The 18,616-nt window shown below is 35.5% G+C and overlaps 1 protein-coding gene across 1 annotated transcript in view; it reads right to left on the bottom strand.

The window, feature by feature from the left end:
- Positions 1-18,616, bottom strand: part of LOC145291110 (uncharacterized) — a 129,705-nt gene that overhangs the window by 56,899 nt on the left and 54,190 nt on the right. Inside the window, exons 18-22 of the mRNA XM_080136626.1 lie at positions 16,013-16,132; positions 12,721-12,840; positions 9,847-9,966; positions 8,493-8,612; positions 861-980 (exon numbers count right to left, since the gene is read on the bottom strand). Of these exons, the coding sequence (XP_079992752.1) occupies positions 861-980; positions 8,493-8,612; positions 9,847-9,966; positions 12,721-12,840; positions 16,013-16,132 (600 nt within the window). The remainder of the gene's footprint in view (positions 1-860; positions 981-8,492; positions 8,613-9,846; positions 9,967-12,720; positions 12,841-16,012; positions 16,133-18,616) is intronic.

Genomic DNA, 18,616 nt, shown 5'->3' with positions numbered 1-18,616 from the left:
CGTTCCGATTTAAAGTAAATAAATGATTAATGAAATATCGGAACCTTCCAAAACTTTGTTCAACAAATAACATAAAATCTTAACGAATTACAAATATATAAATAAACGGCATAAAATATATATTTATTCATGGGCATGTTTAAAATGTTTCAAAGCTCCATAAAAATGTACGTATATAATTATGGGCATAGCTAAAATGTTTTAAAACTCCATAAAAAAATTTACGTATATATATGGCCATGTTTAAAATATTTTAAAACTCCATAAAAATGTACGTATATATTTATGGGCATATCTAAAATGTTTTAAAACTCCATAAAATGTACGTATATATTTATGGCCATGTTTAAAATTCATAAATATGTATAGATACATTTAAAATGTTTTAAAACTCCATAAAAAATTACGTATGTATTCATGGGCCTATCTAAAATGTTTTAAAATTCCATAAAATGTGCGTATATATTTATGGGCATGTTTAAAATCCATAAATATGTACGTATATATGTATAGATATATTTAAAATGTTTTAAAGCTCTATAAAAATTTACGTATATATTCATGCGCCTATCTAAAATGTTTTAAAACTCGATAAAAATGTGCCTATATATTTATAAACATGTCTAAAATGTTTTAAAACTCCATAAAAATGTACATATATATCTGTGGGCATATCTATATGTTTTAAAACTTAATAAAATGTGCAATATATGTATGGACATGTTTAAAATATACGTAAATAACAATAGACACGCTAGTGAATAAATATATAGATTGAATATGATATTTATTATCTGTGAGTATTATTTTTTAAACTTAAAATTAAACTTAATTATCAATACAGAAATAAGTTTATTTACCTTTTGGTGGACAATATGTTTTGGTACAGCTAATTTTATCCTTTTCGCGACAGACGCATTCATTGCATTCGTCCCAGAACACTTGACCCAAATAGTATCCTTGACCTTCATGCCAGCAATCTGGAGAGAAAACCAAGACACAAACGTTATTACTTTTTTAAATGAATATGTAATATACTATTACAAATGAGAACTCTTTCTCGTTCAAAGTAACTGTCGTAGCTGGATGTAAACTCTATAGGAAAATGGGAGTATTTTGTGGTATACTCATCATCATTACAAATGATTAATTGAATACATGGAACATATTATGATATATATATATATATATATATATATATATATATATATATATATATATATATATATATATATATAACATACATGGCATATATTAGGTTGGTGCAAAAATAATATTGTCTTTTGATGTTCAAATTCAAAAGATCATAAGTCTTTTTATAATAAACTTTATTAATCGAAATAAGAACCATTAGAATCGACACCTTTTTGCCAACGAGAAACAAGTTTATTTATCCATTCAGCATAGAAATCCGGAGTTCTGAAAGCGATGAAATCATTCAAGGCTGATTCGGCATCATTTCGGTTTTTGAATCATTTTTCGCGCAGGTTGTTATCAAGAGGAAAATCGCTGGGCGAGAACTCCGGTGAATATGGCGGATGAAGAAGATGCTCGTAGCCCAATTATTTTTAGCTTCAGTTTAGCAACATGCGGGCGAGCGTTGTCATAGAGAAGAATTTGGTCCTTCATATCGACCAATCTCGGGTACATATGTTGGAGCTTCTGGTCAATTTATTGGCAGTACTTCTCCGCCGTAATCGTTTCGCCTGATGATGGATAAGACCGACCGCAAACAACTAAACAGTCACCATAACCATGCAGTATTGTGGAGCTTCTCCGGCACCCAACCACTGTGACCAACGTCATCGGTTGTCGTAGAGGATCCACTTCACATCACACGTCACAATCTGCTTGAGAAATGGGTCGTTTTTATTGCGACCGTCTTCATCTTCGAGGCTCTCATCACCATTGCGAAATGTCTTTACGCTACACGTACGTTAATAGGTACTGGAGTAAACGCATCATTAATAATACGAGCTGTTTCAGTAGTTTTTGGCCTAGTTTGAACTGGAACAAGAAAATCAAACTGAATTTTGTCCATGCTTTCGAAAAGCCTGCAAAAAAATGGATGAAGAGATTGAGAATGGTAACGAAAAACACGATTCAATGGAGCTAAACGCGCTTCAAAATAGTAACATGGTGATATATATCAATGAATTAATTCAGAAATACATACATAAACGTAACACGTGTGATAAAACGATATGTTTTTTGCACCAACCTAATAGTAGAATGTAGGGTGCTACTTTCGAGAACATAAGATGCAAGGGTATTATGAAGGGAGTTGAGCGGCAAGATGTCTGTTCACATTACACTTGAGCTTCTGCATGTCAGTGTAGTTCGAAAAGCAGAATCCCGGAAAGGAGTTCCAAAGTCTAGCATTTCTGGGGAAGAAACTATTGGAGTAGAAGGTTTTCTTGCACTGTGAAGGGGTGGGATTTAGCTGCTTGTCGGTTTTGTCGGGCGTATTCACGTCGAGGGGGTAAAAGTGTTTGTAGTTCGTCAGATCATTCACCATTAAAATATTTGTAGAACAGGCAGAGGGATGCAACGTTTCGTCGATGGGATAGAGGCTGAAGTCTAGATGACAGTTCAGAACCTATCAGGTTGGCTACTCTCTTTTGAACCCTGTCAAAAAGTGAGAGACTAGTAGCAGATGCACCAGCCCAAATGTGACAACAGTACTCCATATATGTGCGAATGCTGGCCTTTTAGAAGTATAGGATACTTTTAGGTGTAAGCAGTTTTCTAGCATGGTAGAGAGAGCCCACCTTCTTCGCAGCAGTCTTGGCAATGGTATCAATGTATTTATTTCAGTCATGTTTCCTGTAAACGCTAGGCCGAGGAGTTTAAAGAAAGTACTTTCGGGTAATGTGTTCCTAGCCATTGCTGTTGGTGATAAAGAAGGTTTCTTGTAATTACTGAAGGAAACAAGTTTAGTCTTGGCAGCATTGAATGTGACCCTCCATTTTTGCCGTCATTCCACTACAGATTGGAGGTTATGCTCTAGTGTTTCTGCCATTTCCTTAGATATGTATTCGTTTGTTTTCCCCTCGTGCCTGCTATAGAGAGTGGTGTCATCAGCAAATATACCCATCTCAGAAACAATTTTATCAGGGAGGTCATTTATGAATATCAAGGATAATAATGGTCCAAGGATAGACTCCTGAGGTACTCCCGCATTTACATCATATTGTTTAGATGCACGACTGTCGAGGACAACCTGAATTTTTCTCTTAAAAAGGATTTAATTACGTTATGTATTCTTCCAGTGATACCATATGATCTAATTTTCCTTAAAGGATAATCGTGCCATACCCTGTCAAAAGCCTTAGATATATCGAGGGCTACTTTCCCTTTTTTGTCTAGTGAACGGTATATACGTTCAGATATTACAGTTAGGATATCTGCTGTGGAACGGGCTTGCCTAAATCCATATTGATTGTCGGTCAGGAGTTTAGCAGCTGTAAGGTGATGGACTAGGGCATGGTTAATCAAGGACTCAAATATTTTAACGAAAAGCTGAAGTAGGCTAAAAGGGGCGATGATTTAATGGGTCAGTTCTTTCGCCAGAATTCTTGTAAACTGGTACCACAGAAGCGGTTTTTCAGCAGTCAGGAAAGCAAGATTCGTTAAGGCATTTGTCGCAAAGTTTGGAGAACTGGAGCAACATCAGCAGAGCACAGCCGGAATGAGATCGGGTTCACATGCTTTTGAGATGTCTAGGTTTTTTATGATGCCATGTACCTGAGAAGGGGTAATTTTCAAATCATCTAGTGTGGCGTCTGTCCGCAAAGGAAAGTCAGGGAGGGAAGGGTCCAATGTGGAGTTAGAGACAAACCGACTGGCAAGCAAGTTACCCTTCTCGCTTGCCGTACAAACACTCTCCTGATTGTTTAATAGTGGTGGAATTGTTGACTGTCCATTATTTACTACACTGTTGTAGATTTTTAAAAAATCACGGGTTTCTAATTTCTGTGCTTCAATGCGTGTACTGGTGGTTTCAGTGTATTCTGTCTTAGTTGTCGCTATTTATCTCCTACAATTACTTCTAGCTTCTATATACTTCTGTCTGTTTGAAGTGGACTTATGTCGGTTGAATAGGCAGTACGCATGCTGTCTTTGAGCGATGGCAGCTACACAAGTAGAAGTAAACCATTGGGGGAGTGGGGCTTGCTATAGAAATTCCGTGTGGGAACATGGTGTTCAATTGCTGTTTTAAACTATTCAGTGGTCTCCTTTGTGCACTATTCAGCTTGAAGAGAAAAGGTATTTCCCCAAGAGGCATCTTTGATGAGATCGCTGATGGCTTACCAGTGAGCCATTTTGTAATACCTCGTTGTTTTGAGCAGTGGGTCTTCAGTTTTGGGTCGAGAATTAAGGGCGATTTCTACCATTACCACAGCATGATGAGCATTCCCGAGTGGGCTGTGGACATCCCTTGTACAATCATCAGGAACTGTGATCAGAAATAGATCTAGAAGTGAGGCATGTTGATCTTGTTGGTCTGGGAAACATCTCGGAAATGTAACAGTTTGTGATTAGGAATGAGTTATAAAGAAGCTATTTGCTGTGCTACCAGCTGCGTCTGTGTAAGTAGAGAACCCAAGCCAGTTACTGTGCTGGATATTAAAGACACCAAATACATGTACTTGTCCGCTATTATCGATGGAGAGTGCTATATCTATGCTGTCAGAGACTTTGTTTATTAGGCTACGGTTTAGGGTCGAGAGAGAACGGTAGAGAAAATACATGTAGCTAATATTATGGTGTATGTTTAATCTGAAGCACATAAATGCCTGATTGATTCTAGTTTAGTTCTCTAGTCAGGGGGAGGGATTTACGAATATAGACTCCAAGCCCGTGCATGTCTGTCTGAGTCCTTACGGCAGAGTGGGAGATAACCAGGCATGTTAAAATGATTACGATAGGAGAAGTGTAGGATAGTTTCACTTAATGCTAAGATATCCGGGGTGTTTACTAGGAGAAATGATTCAACGCAATCTGTTAGTTCTAAGCCCGCGGATATTCGTAAATGCAAGCTTCAAGGGAGAAGGCTGTTTTTTTTTTTAGTTTGGTCCTGGTTTAAACGTAATTTTTTATTGAACTGTCATTTCATTTTTAATTTAATTTAAAAGTTTTAGTTAGGGTGAGTGAGGGGTGCTGGACGAGTGGTTGTGCAGAATATCAGACACGCAATACATATAGACCATCAGCTGTCTTTACTTACAGGATTGTGGCCTTAGGAAAGCCCAGCGGAAATGAGCGCGACATGGCACTACAAACATCCCGATATTATACAATTGTTGATGGAGTAGCCGCTCTAAGCGCTACCAAAGAGTTAGGGCTCCTGTACTATCAGTCGAAAACAGCAGCTGTCAATCCGGTACCCTCAACTCATCAGACAAAAGTCAACCCAGTTCAACTGTACCGGCATATATGCCATTGAAGCACCCCCACAGTGTCCAGTTTAGGGGAATGGGATGTGTTGGGAGTGGAGAAACCGGCGTCCGTTTCCCTAGTCAAAAAACAAGATCAGCCACTAGGTGATTCTATCGAGTCCCTGTGATAGCACCTCTACGCCTGGCTAATAGGCAAAGAAGGAGTATGAAAGCTGGGCGATAGACAGAGCCTATCTCCTCCTTAAGCAGTGTAGGTTTGCCAACCGGTAATTTGTTCGAGTCAGCAGCTCTAGGAAGGTTGTCCTCCAGAGTTGAAGAGGCCTCCCTCCGCTAGGTTTAGCTTCAGAGTTTTCCTTCTCCTAGAGGAATGACCTGGGAAGATCTGTGGGTCCATTAGCACCGAGAGGGCTTGCCCCGCGCCTGGGTCCTAAAGCAAGTATTTCTGCGACCTTGCATGGGTAGTTAATGTTAATTGGTTATTTAGTAGGTTATATATCTACTGAAAAGTTACATTCCTTGAAGTGATTAAAAGGGACATTATTATGCTTTTCATTTTCATTATTAATGGCATGTAGGAATTAGTGCAGTGGATTCAATTAAATTTGCAAGAGAATTAGTTTGAGAGAGAGAGAGAAAGAGAGAGAGAGAGAGAGAGTGTGAGAGAGAGAGAGAGAGAGAGAAAGAAGAGTTAATGTATGGTTTAGGTATAGTTTATATATTAGTTTAGGAATAGAATACCATGTTAAATTATTGTTAACTTGATATTAGGAATTAAAATTGGGTGCCAAATAAGTTTATTTAAGACGACAGAAAGATAAGATTAATGCTCAATATAGATACAAGTAACAACATTCGATTTGGAGTACAGTGCAGTACAAGTATAACTGGAAAATATATAACTTATGGCACATTCTGTAAGTATAGTAAATAATAAATGGTATTTTTAAGTAGATACGAATATATGGAATTTTATATATTTAGTATGTTTATTGTCTTCAAAGATATTTTCAAAGATATTTTCGCCTTCTTTTAAAATCCGGAAGTTGGTATTTTGTATAATAACAATGAGTATCAGTTCAGTTTTTATGTATTAATTATTGTAATACTATCTCCTACCAGAGGGAAAGAGATAGAGGGTTGCTATTTATTATAGATCTCTTTAAGTCTATGTATAAGACTACGGATAGGAAGTTAATATGTAACGATTTTGAAAAAGTCAGTTTATTAAGATTTAAGTGTTTGGAGCTAAGAACCCCTCTAAGTTACGTGCATCAAATAGAGTATTATGTGTTAATCTTGGCATAAAGATAGGATGAAGTTGAAGTCCAATCTAAACAAATTCAAAGTCCAAGGGACAGAAAAGTGGTTCGATCAGTACACACACAGACACGGTGACACGCCACCAACACGAATCCGGCGTACACAATTATCAACCGGCCGTTCTTTCCTCACGCCTTGCCTTCCAAAACGACCTGAATTTATAGTTGTCGATAATCAACTGATTTTCATATATGCACGAGATTTTGCGAGATTTTCCGAGATCATACCATTACAAAACGCCGTCAGCGCCATCTTGGAATTCTTTTCTTATTCTAACTTCGCAAAGATGACAAAGCACACACATACACCTAGGTCGTTTGAACGGCAACCCTCATTTTCACAGCTTTTGCCACAGGTATGATACAAAGTGATATAAGAAATGAGATAAAGATTATATGTACGATCATTGGATGTTCAGCTGATCGGGGGAAAAATTGTCTATTCAGAAAATGTCTTAGATTTATATATATATATATATAAAAGATTTAAGAAATTTATAGTACGAGCATCCAGTATAGTCGATTTGATATAGGTAGCAAGATGGTCATAGTTTAGTTATATAATTAAGTTTAGCAAGAGATTTTAGCTGGGATGTTTATATAATTCACCTAGGTTAAATATACACAAAATAACATTGAAGAGGCGTACGTGACGGAAAGGCCACGTTAAGGTGGCGTGTCTTTTAATTAGTGACGTAACGGAATTGAAGTCAGAGGTCGGGAATTTTAGAGTCGGCAGTTGGAGTTTGTCCACCAGAGTGAATCAACGGCAGACGATCTAGTCACAGGGGTGGACAGACAGCCAAGCCAAACGCGCGCATAGGGGGTCGGCGGCGGCCCCATTCACTAGATCCCTGTGGAGTTCCTTACGGGTAGCGGTCACAAGGTCGCTGGACCTTAGTAGTCGTTTTAGTGCAGCTCGGCACTCTTTCATGTAGACAGATTTTCCCCGCGGCCTGCGACGGCTCTCAATAGAAGGGGCGAGAACGAGGTCGGGGAAGGCGGGAGTAACTACGGGGTGCCATGGTTAGTCATCTTGCATGTAGTGGCTCAGGAAGGCCAGCCTCTCAGCGTCTCGATGACACTTCAAGTCCGACATTTCCAAGCCTCCCTCACACGGACGTTGAATACAGACCTGTCTGCTCACCCAGTGTCTTCCTCTGTCTCAAAGAAGCGAGGACAAGAGTTCGACAAGAGCTGTTAGGTGTTGTGCAGGCAGGGGAATTACGGCCAGTCGGTAAAGGATGAGAGGAAAGACGTAAGTGGCGCACGCCTCAGCTCTACCCTTAAAGGAAAGTTTCCTGGGGAGCCACGCTTGGCCAAAAAGCCAAGAAAAACTTAAAAAGCTAAGAACAGCATCTATTAACAACAGACCTTTGATCTTAACCAAAAAGGCCAAGCATAAAAGTGTTACGGACAGACCAACCGACAGACCGACCGACTTGCATGCGACTAATAAACATATATAAAGGCTTTTGTTTTTCCCTTCTTATGTTCCTTGCTACGGAGTCTACAACGTGTTGGTTACGTTGAAATGTAACGACACCGTTAAAGAAAAGATGTATAACGTTACAATTTGATAACTATTAAATTGCAGATGAACTCGAAAATGAATCGTTGAATTTAATACTGAATTCATTAGTTCTGGATATGATATGTTTAGTTATGTTTATTGGTGAATGAATCGATTGATTTCATAATATATTAATTAACTCTTGCTGTGATCGTTTTAGTTTTCTTGAATGTTAGTACAGAGATGGATTATATTTACCTTTATCTGGACAACCTTTTAGGGTACAAATAATGTTACCGTTACCAACGCAGATGCAACTATTGCACTTGTCCCAGAAGCTTTCTCCATATTTATATTTTCTTCCTTCATGCACACACCCTGGGTAAAAAATAAAACAAAAATCACACACAAAACACGTTCACAATTTTATACAGTTGTGTTTTTTATTTATTTACGTTGTTTAATGTTACTTTTATTTCTTTAAATACAATTTTATTATCTAATACATATCAAATGTCTTTCTAATGAAAGGCGCCCTGGTAGTGGAAGTAAATTATACGAGGACGAAGTAATAAAGAATTAGCACTACGCAATAGCGGGAATATCCCTTTATAGTTTAAAGCAATATAATATAAAAACAATAAATGTTGACTAAAAGTGTAATCAGGAACATTGTCGCAGAAAATTATAATTCTTAAATTAAGGTCCTGGATATGACCTTAAACTATATCTGATAGTGAGACCCCAGCTTGAGAGCTTTGGGGAGTGTGAAATCAACCTTTAATCGTCATTGCTCCCAGGTCCACTCTGTTAGGGCCAAACTATGGGTTAAATAGAAACCGACTTGAAAAGAACAAATATATTTTATTAAAAAATTTTTCTTCAAAATCTATGGATTCGGCATTAAATAACCTGAAAAGTGTAGATATGCCATAAAACAAAAACAGCAAACCAACCAACCTAAATTAAGTCGAGCGTGGATCTATAGAATGCGTACAAAAAAGATATTGTTTGATGCACGAATCGTCGTTTACAGATATTATGGAGTAAGCTGTTATACCTATTTCAAGAATAATAGACTTGCTCAAAAACTACAAATGTAGTGAAATATAACACGTTATTATGTAGCAATGCGTGGCAGTTATGCCTCCAGAATTATGACATATACTTCTGTAACATAGTTTAATTGTTGATACACGTCTTGTTAATTATACTAATGTGTTTGTCTTGGTTATTACCTGCCTGCAAAGCTACAGCAATATAGCATGCGTAAAATGCCTATGAAAAAAAATTAAAATTGCACTTGCCCTAGAAGTTTTGTCTATATTTGTACTCTTTTAATTCATACGTACCTTCTGGGTACAAAATAAAATATAAAAAATACAAAACATATTAAACATTTTATATAATTATCTTTTTTGAATGTATTTACTTTTTTATGTTTTTATTGTTTTCGAAAGACAATATTATTTCCTTATAAAAAATTACATCTTCTTATTCAAGACAAACTTGTCAGCAGAATTTAACTGATCCAAAACATAATAATGTGTATGTGTCTTTTATTGCAGAAGAGTTACTTTTTTTCTCAATACGAAAATAAAAGTTTACTTACCCTTTGGTGGACAAAATTTTCCATGACAACTAACTTCACCCTTAGGATGACAAACGCACCAATTGCAACCGTCTTTAAATTTTTGTCCAACATCGTATCCTTTCCCTTCATGCCAGCAATCTGAGTTGAAAATGCAGATAAAAATTACGAAAACGTATTAAGAATTTCACACAATTATCTTTATGGCTTTATTCATGTTTTTATTTATTTTGTTTTTAACTAGCTTTACGTCCGGCATTGTCCGGTCGTACAATACGCTTAAACATGATATTTTAATTCATGTAGATTGCGTATGTATTATTATAGAATCAATCCTCTATTGAATAGTATCTATTACGAGGAATAATTTGCCCGGTGGACTTATTCAAAATATAAATGTATAATAAAATAATAATTATAATTCCGTCTGTGTTTGTTTACAATATCAAATTGTTTGGTTTTTTTTACATGGGGGTCACCACTTATCAAAGCCCGAAGGCCGCTCAGGGATAAGGGTTATTGCGTGTACAGTAATCAATGAGAGAGTAGTGTAGTAATCATTAGTATTGGGGGGTTTGATAGAGTGTCTTACTTAAGGGGGCGGTTTGTCAGGAGTTTGTTTATGTTGGACTTGAAGACGTCCAAGTTGTAGTCAGGTGGGAAACGGGCAAGCGGCAGAGAGTTCCACTGGCGTGCAGTTCTAATAAAGAAGCTTTGCTCATGGAATCTACGTTTGGATTTAGGCACAGATAAAGAGTGGGTAAAATTATTGACAGTAGTTTAAGCCAGACGGGTGTTTCTCGTGAAAGATTGTCAGCTGATATTTAAGTTTGACGATCAATGCCCTGGAAAAAGTTACTTCTGATTAATGCTTAGTTTTAAAATATGAAAACGAAGAAATAATTTGCGGTGATTTTAAATAGTACTTGTTTTATCATAAATTGAACTTATTAATGAGAAAAAAAATTAAAATTAAAATGGTGTGGTACACTTTGGTTTGAGCAAGGGAACCATTCGATTTCTAGTTGAATGCTCGGTGAAACGTAAAATGTTACCTTGTCATTTTTTTTTATCTATTAGAAAGAAAGACTATTTTTAGGATCGGATTTTTCGATTTTCGATACTTATAGGATAATTTTCTGTATTAAACATATCAAAGAACACTGCCAGAAATATAAATTAGCTTTACGTGAAACTTGCAAAAGATAAGCTCAGCCGTTTCTAAACACTCGCATACAAAGTGACTTTATATAATAGTAGAGAATATATGGTTCTATAGCATGAATGAAGCTTAACCATAAATACACAAATAAATAAAACAAATCAAAGGTCCAGAAGCCACTCGGGGATAAGGGTTATTGTGTGTACAGTAATCCATTGGATAGTATCGTAGTAATAGTTAGTATCGGAGATTTGATAAAGTGTCATTACTTAAGGGGCGGTTCATCAGGAATTTGTTTATGTTGGACTTGAAGACATCCAAGTTGAAGTCAGGTGGGAAACAGGCAAGCGGCAGAGAGTTCCACAGGTGTGAAGTTTTAAGAAAGAAGCTTTGTTCATGGAATCTACGTTTTGATTTAAGCACAGATAAAGAGTGGGTAAAATTATTGACAGTGGTTTCAGCCAGACGGGTGCTTTTCAAGAAAGATTGGCGAGGGGGGAGATATTGGAGCTCAGACGAGCACTTGCCATGGAAATAACGATAAAACGAAGATAGACTCGCAACATCTCTTCTGTGGGAGAGAGGTTGCAGGGAAGAGAAAAGGGCATCCACCACTAAGCCACGAAATCTATTTTGTACTCTGTCAAGGCAAGATAGGCTGTTTTTAGCAGCTCCTGCCCAGATGTGGACGTACTTGATGATGCAATTCTCTATCTATATAAAAGCTAGCTTTTATATAGATACAGAATTGCATCATTAGTGAGATGTCTTCTGCAGCGGTAGAAGGATCCCACCATATTCCCAGCGACCTTGGCCACAGACTTGATGTATGTGTTCCATTTCAGATCAGGGGTAAAGGTCAAACCCAGAAGCTTATAAAAACATGGGGCCTCCCCTAGACGAGAGCCATCCATTTCAATTAATGCCAGATGGGGATCAGAGCGTTTATGATGTAAATATAGGAGCTTGGTTTTAGATGCATTAAAGGTAACCAGCCACCTCTTACCCCATTGTACCACGCGCTCAAAATCAGAGGAGAGAGAATCAGAGAGAACTTTGTCATTTACGGCCCTTGGTGTTTTGCCATAGATGGCTTTTGGCTAAAAAGAAACGGTAAATAGACTAATTTATTTTATATATAATATTAGCGAGGTAGGACACCTGGCTTTCGTAAAATACGCTCAAATATGATATTTAATTCATCCCGATTTCGTATATATTATTATCGAGTCGTAATTTCAAAAGTAAAAATAAATATTTGGGCGTGATCAGCTAGAATTGAAACCAAAATCAAAACCCGTAACATTCAAAGCTGGTGACGTTACCACTGTACCAACGTAACACACATATGAACTGATTAAACTAACCTGAATGTAAAAATTATATAACGGTTTGTTTTCAATTTTGAACCATTTTTTACCTCTTTTTAACTCTTTTCTGATCCCCTTTTTGACCCCTTAAAAACTATTTTAACCCTCTAACAACCCATAACAGAATGGTCCACAAAAAGTCCAATCATTTGAGGCTGCATAGCGCCGCTCTGCTACTTTTAGTTTCGGAGGAAATAGAGTTTTAAATATGAAGGCATAGTGAGTTTTATAAATTAGATGAACATGTTGGATAAATATCAAAATGCAGATAAACCCGTGAATAAATTGTTGGAATTAATAGAATATTGATTATTACTGAGTATGACTTTCGGAGAAATGCTTATTATCAATATACAGATTTACCTTTTTCAGGACAACCTTTTCGTGTACAACTGATTTGACCGTTTTCATGGCAAGTGCAACGATTGCATTCGATCCAGAAACGTTCTCCATAGTTGTATTTTATCCCTTTATACTCGCATACTGGGTAAAAATAAAATAAAAAAGAATTTACAAAACTTATTTTCAATTTTATAGAATTATTTTAAAAAGAATATTTACGTTTTTTTTTCTGTTTTGTTCATTTTGTCAAAAATCAATGTTTTGTCCTATTATTACAAAACTTCGAAATCATACAAAAACGTATCGCATATCACAGCGGGTAGAATTTTTCCCGGTTTTCAAACAAAAAATGAAACTCCAATACATGTTGATTACAGAAAAAAACCTAACTAAACCTCATTTACAATGTCGCCGAAAAAAACATAATACCTAAAATATAACGAGTCTGAGATCATGCACAACGTGTAAAAAATAATTTTGGATACAAAACGGACAATTTTATTTTCTACTAATACAACGAGGCTCGTGGCGTAGTTGATAGAGACGTTGAATCTCTACGGTTCCAGACGTGGTGAGACGACAACTACGGATGGCAGTGATTGCTGAGAATGCAGTTAGGAGATTCGAAGTTTCTATCCGTCGCACTTACCACCTGACGAAAGCCGGAGGAATAGTTGGCCGAAACGTCGTGAAACAACAACTAATAAAGATGCGAATAATAGTCCGGAATAAAAACAAATTAATACAAATAAGATCTATTTATAACTTTGGAAACTCCAAAACGCACACCTGGAAAGAAAGAAAACTGAATACATTTCATTTCAGAAAAGAGCATGAACAATCTCTCTAAATATAGAGCACCTAAACAATGGTGGACCCGGAGTCGTGTGCAATGCGTAAGAATAACAATTTTGGGCGAACATACAGTCTTTTCTTGGTAATGTAAAAGTAGTAATCTGGAACTAAATGAAGAACGTATTGACCAGACCAGAGTAAAAGTAAATTTCACTGATTATTTATCAAATTGATGCGAAGAAAATCAAGAAAATAAACTGCGTGTTTTCTCTTACCCCCAAAACGTATAATATTAAATATTCTGCCGCTAAAGCTTCTAGAGGTAGTCTAAAAATGCCCGTAAAATGGAACGAATAACAGAAATATACACAGAAAATTGATTTATATAAAATTTGTTGATTGTTTTCCGATTGAAATTTTAAAAGAAACAAATTCTTCAATGAAAAAAAAAACTTATTGTAAATAATGTTTCCAAGCGTTACCTTCCGAGAGGACAGTGTGAGGAAACGAAAATTGAGATATAATTTATATTTATAAAGGAGTAATCAAGGATTGTGACGAATAACAAAACTGAATAATTGCGCACTGAGCTGTTATAGACGCCATTTTGAATTTTGTATTTCCAAAATGGCAAATCTTGTGTAGTGTATAGTATTGAAAAAAATTATCGGATCGACTACAATAAGTAATCGATGATTGAATATCTGTTCTTGTTTTTTCCACTAATGAACATTCCCGATTGGTTGATTTGTAAATAATTTAAATAGATGTCAGGAGTATAAAGTATTAAATTTGGAATTCTATTTAGTTGCCACTTCTTTAAAGCCAATAGTAAAGTCAAGTATTCCATACAATGCAACTAACAGATGACGTTATTTTTTATGGCCACTATTCTGCTTTTCATCTTCCATGAGACACAGGTGTGAAAATGTTCGTTTTATTTTGTATTCCTACACATAAAAGCGAAATTCATAAACAAGAATGACGGCAAAAATTTAACTTTAAAAAGGTTTTATTTACTGAATTACGACTTGCATTTTGGATATATAGTAGAAAGCTGTAAAGACCCTCTCTGTCCGAAAATATTGCATTATACATTTTCCATAAAATCCACCAAGAACCGGAAATCTAATTTCAAATAATTCGAATATCTGTTAAAATATAAACTAAAATTTGTATTTAAATTTATAAACTAGACGCGATTTTATCAGTTGTCTCGCCTTATGTTTGAAAATATTACATCACACATTTTCCATGAAAATTAATCAAGAAATTCAATGTCAGATCATCCCAATATCTGTTTTACAAAACCTGTAGATTTTTAAGACTTGTGAAAGTTTTTTTTCTTTTGATGATCATGAGTATTAACAATATAGAAATTGATAAGGGAATATTCCAATGAGTGTATATAACGAGCAATAACATTTCAGAATAGCTATAAAGCCTCCCCCCTCTAAAAGTTTTATTAGATAAAAAATTAATGATGGCCTGTAAACCTCTCACCAATACAAACAAGGAGAAATGAATTTAAAGATGTCCAAAAAATCAGACATTAAGCAGACATGAAAACGCAATATATATTCAATAAATAACATATAATACGCAATAAATACCAATCAATTTGAAAATGAAGAAATATCGAAAACTATGTTTCTCAATTTTTAATTGCGTGAGAGACAATTTTAATTGCATTTTCACCCCAAACAAAGCACAGTTCAACTTTGATTCAGGAGCTACTATCCAAGACATTATTTGCAGGGGTTCTATCTAGAGAGTTGAACAGCAAGATGTCTGTTTACATTACACTTGACTTTCTGCATGTCAGTACAGTCAAGGAAGCAGGAACCCGAAAGGGAATTCCAAAGTCGAGCAGTGCTAAGGAAAAAAACTATTAGAATAGAATGCCTTATCACATCTAGGTATTTCTACTGTGTACGGGTGGGATTTAACTGTTTATCGTATTTGTCGGGGGTATTTGTGTCGAGAGGCTCTGAGGACATGTAGCTCGTCGAAGCACCTACTGTTAAAATACTTGTAAAACAGGCAGGAGGATGCAACATTTCGTCGATGGGACAGAGGTTTAAGCCTAGCTAATAGTGTGGCGCCTATTAGGTTGGTGACTCTCTTTTGAACACCGTCTAAGAGGGAGAGACTAGTAGCAGATGCATAGTCCAAATATGACAACAATACTCCATACATGGGTGAATGTACAGCATACTCACAAGCGTAAGTAATTTACATAAACTTTTGGTAATATTTTATGAGCATGTTTGATATTGAAATACTGATAAAGCTGTGAATAGCTGATAGGGGTTTAAAGATATTCATCATAATTGAATAGTATTAACAGAGTTACTCTCCTTATCAATAGAAAGATAAAGTTTATTTACCTTTTAGTGGACAGGCGTTTTTAGTACAACTGACTTTACCGTGCTTTTTTAAAATAAGATATTGATTATCTCTGAATATGATTTTCGAAGTTATTTTTACTGTAAATATAAAAATTAAGTTTACTTACCTTTTGGTGGACAAGCCTTTTTGGTACAACTGATTTTACCGCCACGATGGCAGAGACATAAATTGCAACCGTCTTTAAAGCTCTCTCCAACGTAATACCCGTTTCCTTCATGCCAACAAACTGCGTAAAAAAAACAGATAATTTAGTACAAAACACATTTAAAACATTATCATTCAAACACGCTAGTGTTTGAATATATGGTTATGTGGCAGTTTTAGTAATTTAGAACTGCTTTAAAGCTTCACTCATTTTCCGTCCAACTGTCAAACAATTATTACAGTTTATAGATCACCTTCTTAACTATGTTGTGAAAAAAAACATTTTCAATTTTCGTGCAGTAAAACAAAACTTATGATAAATTTAGCGGTGTTGATAAGGAGGTGAGCAACGTTTTTATGACTGGTTTCCATAGCACCCACGTCGCTTCAGCTACTAATTCACTGCTGTCGCGAAAAAGAGAAGTAACAAGTGAAACAAACAGAATGAAAGAATGAAAGGAAAATAATTGGAGGGATTTTATTGAAAGCATACGAGTGTCGTACATTGTTATTACATATGTGCATGTTATGTTGTTGAGGGAAAAATCAAGACTGAAATTAAACAAAGACTAAGTGAAGTTATCGGAAGCATGAAAAAACCATGGATTACAATAGAAAAATGCGAACATAAAAAGTAATATAGTTAAGTTTAAACATGGAAAAGTAAACATGTTACAACTGGAAAGGAAAGGACAAGATCTTCTAGTAAAAAATATACTAAATTTATACCTTAAAATATTGCAGCATTAAATCTTTTTTCTAAATTCTATTTAACATTATATAATCAATTCTTAACGCTGCAATATTTTAAGTTATAAATTTATTATATTTTTTACTAGATCATCCTGTCCTTTTCTTTTCCAGTTTTAAAAACTAGTCGTTTACATTTCCATGTTTAAGCTTAACCATATTACTTTTCATGCTCGCATTTTTCTATTGTAATATAATTATCTTTATACCTTCATTTATGATTTATGTTAAATGTTTTCAAATGAGAATATTTAATACAAATCAGATATCTTTCTGATTTAAGAAAACATCGGAAAATAAAGCAATGAAAGAAAACATAAACACTCTACGCACATAGATCGAAACTTCGCTCCGATTTTACAAACAAAAGAAAAAAACCCATAAAAATATTGAGAAAAAATGCGGGATTACAAATTACATTGTTATGATGATTGCGCTTATGCATTCATGACCTCAGAATTTCATCTCTCTGCGGCAGATATTGACGATGCGATACTCTAAACAACCTCTGTCATGGATGCGCATTAGAAGCGTAGATATGTCATTGAATTATTGACAAAAATGCATTTAGAATGGCGATGCCTATGTAGAAAAATAAATTATGGAGCACAAAAGGTCGCTCATTTTAATGGTACGAATCTCGTCTTCGTAGCTCTTCAACTTTTTGAGTTTAAAAAATAGAAAGCTTTACTCTTAGAACGATTCTGTGGACGCACACTATTAGTTTTAATGTTAAGTATCCGCTAGGTACAAGATAAGTTTAATATAAGGTATATCTTAGTTTACAAATAACAATGAGAAAAATACGTAAATAATATTCCTCCTAAATATAAACTTTCCAAAAACCCCGGATCTCCATGCAAATCCATCACTCGTCTTCGTAGCTCTTTAACTTTTCAAGTTAAAAGAAAATTTTTACTTTAAAGACGACCCTCGAATGAGAAGGCGCGCTCCAGACGCCCATGCATAGCCATCATTCATCATTGCCAAAAGTACAGTGAGAATGGTTGTGATTATGTATGAAAATAAATTTTGAAGCATAAAAGGCCGCTTGTTTTAATGGTACTACTCCCGTCTTCAACTTTTTAAGTTAAAACATAGGATGCTTTACTTTTGGGACGACTCTTGTATACGTGGAATAGTTTTCTTGTACAATTTGCCGCTTCTTGTAGATAAATATTTCTAATTAAAACTTGTAAACAGGCAGATGATCTCCAGAAAGAAAACAGAATTGGTCAAAGAATAGACAATGTAAACGTCTGAAATATAACTTTAAGGTAAATCTGCAAAAAAAAAAAAAAAAAAAAAGAGTGTCTTACGAAAACTGTTCGCACTATTCATGATGGTATTAATACAGTGTAACCCCTATATAAGAGACTTCTACCATGGTCCCTACAACACTCTTATATCCGGGTTACCTTTATATCCAGGGGTTTTATATATAGTGAAAATTTCACTTATATCCGTTTTTTCTTATATTCGGGTTTCTTATATTGGGGTTACACTGTACATAGTTCTACACAGGTGAAAACTACTTCAATCGTCTCTGAAAATAATTAAGTAAAATGAAAAGACTCATCCAGAAAAATTATAAAAAAGTCAATCGGAAATTATTTTACTAAAACCATAATCAGATCACAATTAAGTCACAATAAAGTATCTACATTATTTGTAATAATATAATCTAATATATCGAACGATATGTCTGTCTGTCTCCATATTTTGAAACTCTATCTTCTCCGAAACTAAAAGTCGCAGAGCGGTGCTAGGGGCCTCAAATGATTGGATTTCTTACGGATCGTTCTTTTATGGGCCT

The sequence above is a fragment of the Euprymna scolopes genome, chromosome 12, assembly GCF_053919585.1.
Source record: "Euprymna scolopes isolate OS-2025 chromosome 12, ASM5391958v1, whole genome shotgun sequence".
Lineage (NCBI taxonomy): Eukaryota > Metazoa > Mollusca > Cephalopoda > Sepiida > Sepiolidae > Euprymna > Euprymna scolopes.
This window is presented reverse-complemented; position numbering and strand designations above follow the sequence as displayed.